General features: G+C 36.5%; 1 protein-coding gene across 1 annotated transcript in view; it reads left to right on the forward strand.

Annotated features, from left to right (window-relative positions):
- itchb (itchy E3 ubiquitin protein ligase b) overlaps positions 1-1433 on the forward strand; it is a gene marked incomplete at its 3' end in the record, with an annotated part of 32619 nt that overhangs the window by 24281 nt on the left and 6905 nt on the right. The window contains 2 exon segments of the mRNA XM_014015365.1: positions 241-312; positions 530-618. Coding sequence (XP_013870819.1) covers positions 241-312; positions 530-618 — 161 coding nt within the window.

Raw genomic sequence — 1433 nt, forward strand, 5'->3', positions numbered from 1 at the left:
AGTGTATATACATATATATATATATACACAATATATATATATTTTTTTTTCTTTTTTTTTTTTTCTTTTTTCCCTTGGGGGAGATGCTAGCTGTGTTTTTTTTGGGCAATAAGTAAACAGGAAGTGGGCAAAGAGAAAGGGGATGCAGCAAAGGGTCCAAGAAGGTTCATATTGTTTGTCATTCATACAGCAGCGTTGACTGTTTGGTGTAAAATACAATGTTTGTTTGTTTTTTTCTAGCAACTGGCATTGCCTCAACATGTGAAGATCACAGTAACTAGAAAAACCCTGTTTGAGGACTCGTTCCAGCAGGTATGAAGTTCTCCAGTTGTCAGGCTTTTTATAAAAAGTGTGTTGATTTTTGATAAACAGAATGAGTGAAGAAAATTAACTGTTTATTTATTTATTGATTGATTAATTAAAGAAATCTGTCAGTGACTCTAAATTGTTTTTGAAGATATTGAAACTTATATAACATCAAACTGTTCTTTGGTCAGATGCTGGGAGCTCATCTTTTGTCTGTTTTTAGATAATGAGCATCAACGCTCAGGATCTACGAAGGAGGCTGTGGATCATCTTTCCTGGAGAGGAAGGCCTCGACTACGGAGGTGTTGCCCGGTGAGTTTATACACTGAAATTAAAATTTTTAAATGTAAGATCTCTGATTGCTTCGATGGATTAACTTATGACAAAATATGGTTATGTGATAAAGTCTTAAAGGAATCCATGATTAGTTGTAACATTAGACTTTATTTGATAAACGTTTATTTTAACTGTAAAATAAAGACTAAAAATACTGTAGGMTGTTTAGTTTTTATAATTTTTAAACTTAATTTTTAAAAATATATTATACGGACGGGAGCCATTTTATTTACACAAAAAGCATTCTGGGTAAAAGATGACATGGATAGGTCCTCAGTGTGAGGCTGCTAGCGAGCTATATCCACCCTGAAGATTAATTTTGGACAATATCTGATGATCGACTCTTTTAAATGAAACCAGAGAGCGTTGACAGAGAGGAGAAGGTAGAAATGACAGCCTGGAACTGAAAATATGGATAAAGGACAACAGAGCTGCTTCATGGAAGAAGAACCTCAGCTTAGCCTGTTAGCTTTAGAGTTAGCCCCAACACTATCACCAAATATACTGTATGTATTAGCTCAGCGTTACACGTTCTCGTCTCGTCACTGAGGACCTCCATCCACATGACAGAGAGGGGAACACAAAAATGACTCAGCCTGCAACTGAAACTATGGATTGAGGACCTCAGTTTAGCTTGTTAGTTTGTCGCGCTAGCGCAGAGCTAATACATATAAGGCAATAAGCATCGGCGCTAAAGCTCTCTGGTTTCATTTAAAAGAGTCGATCATCAGATATTGTCCAAGATTAACCTTCAGGGTGGATATAGCTCACTCACACCGAGGACCTATCCA

The sequence above is a fragment of the Austrofundulus limnaeus genome, unplaced genomic scaffold (assembly GCF_001266775.1).
Source record: "Austrofundulus limnaeus strain Quisiro unplaced genomic scaffold, Austrofundulus_limnaeus-1.0 Scaffold128, whole genome shotgun sequence".
Classification (NCBI taxonomy): Eukaryota; Metazoa; Chordata; class Actinopteri; order Cyprinodontiformes; family Rivulidae; genus Austrofundulus; species Austrofundulus limnaeus.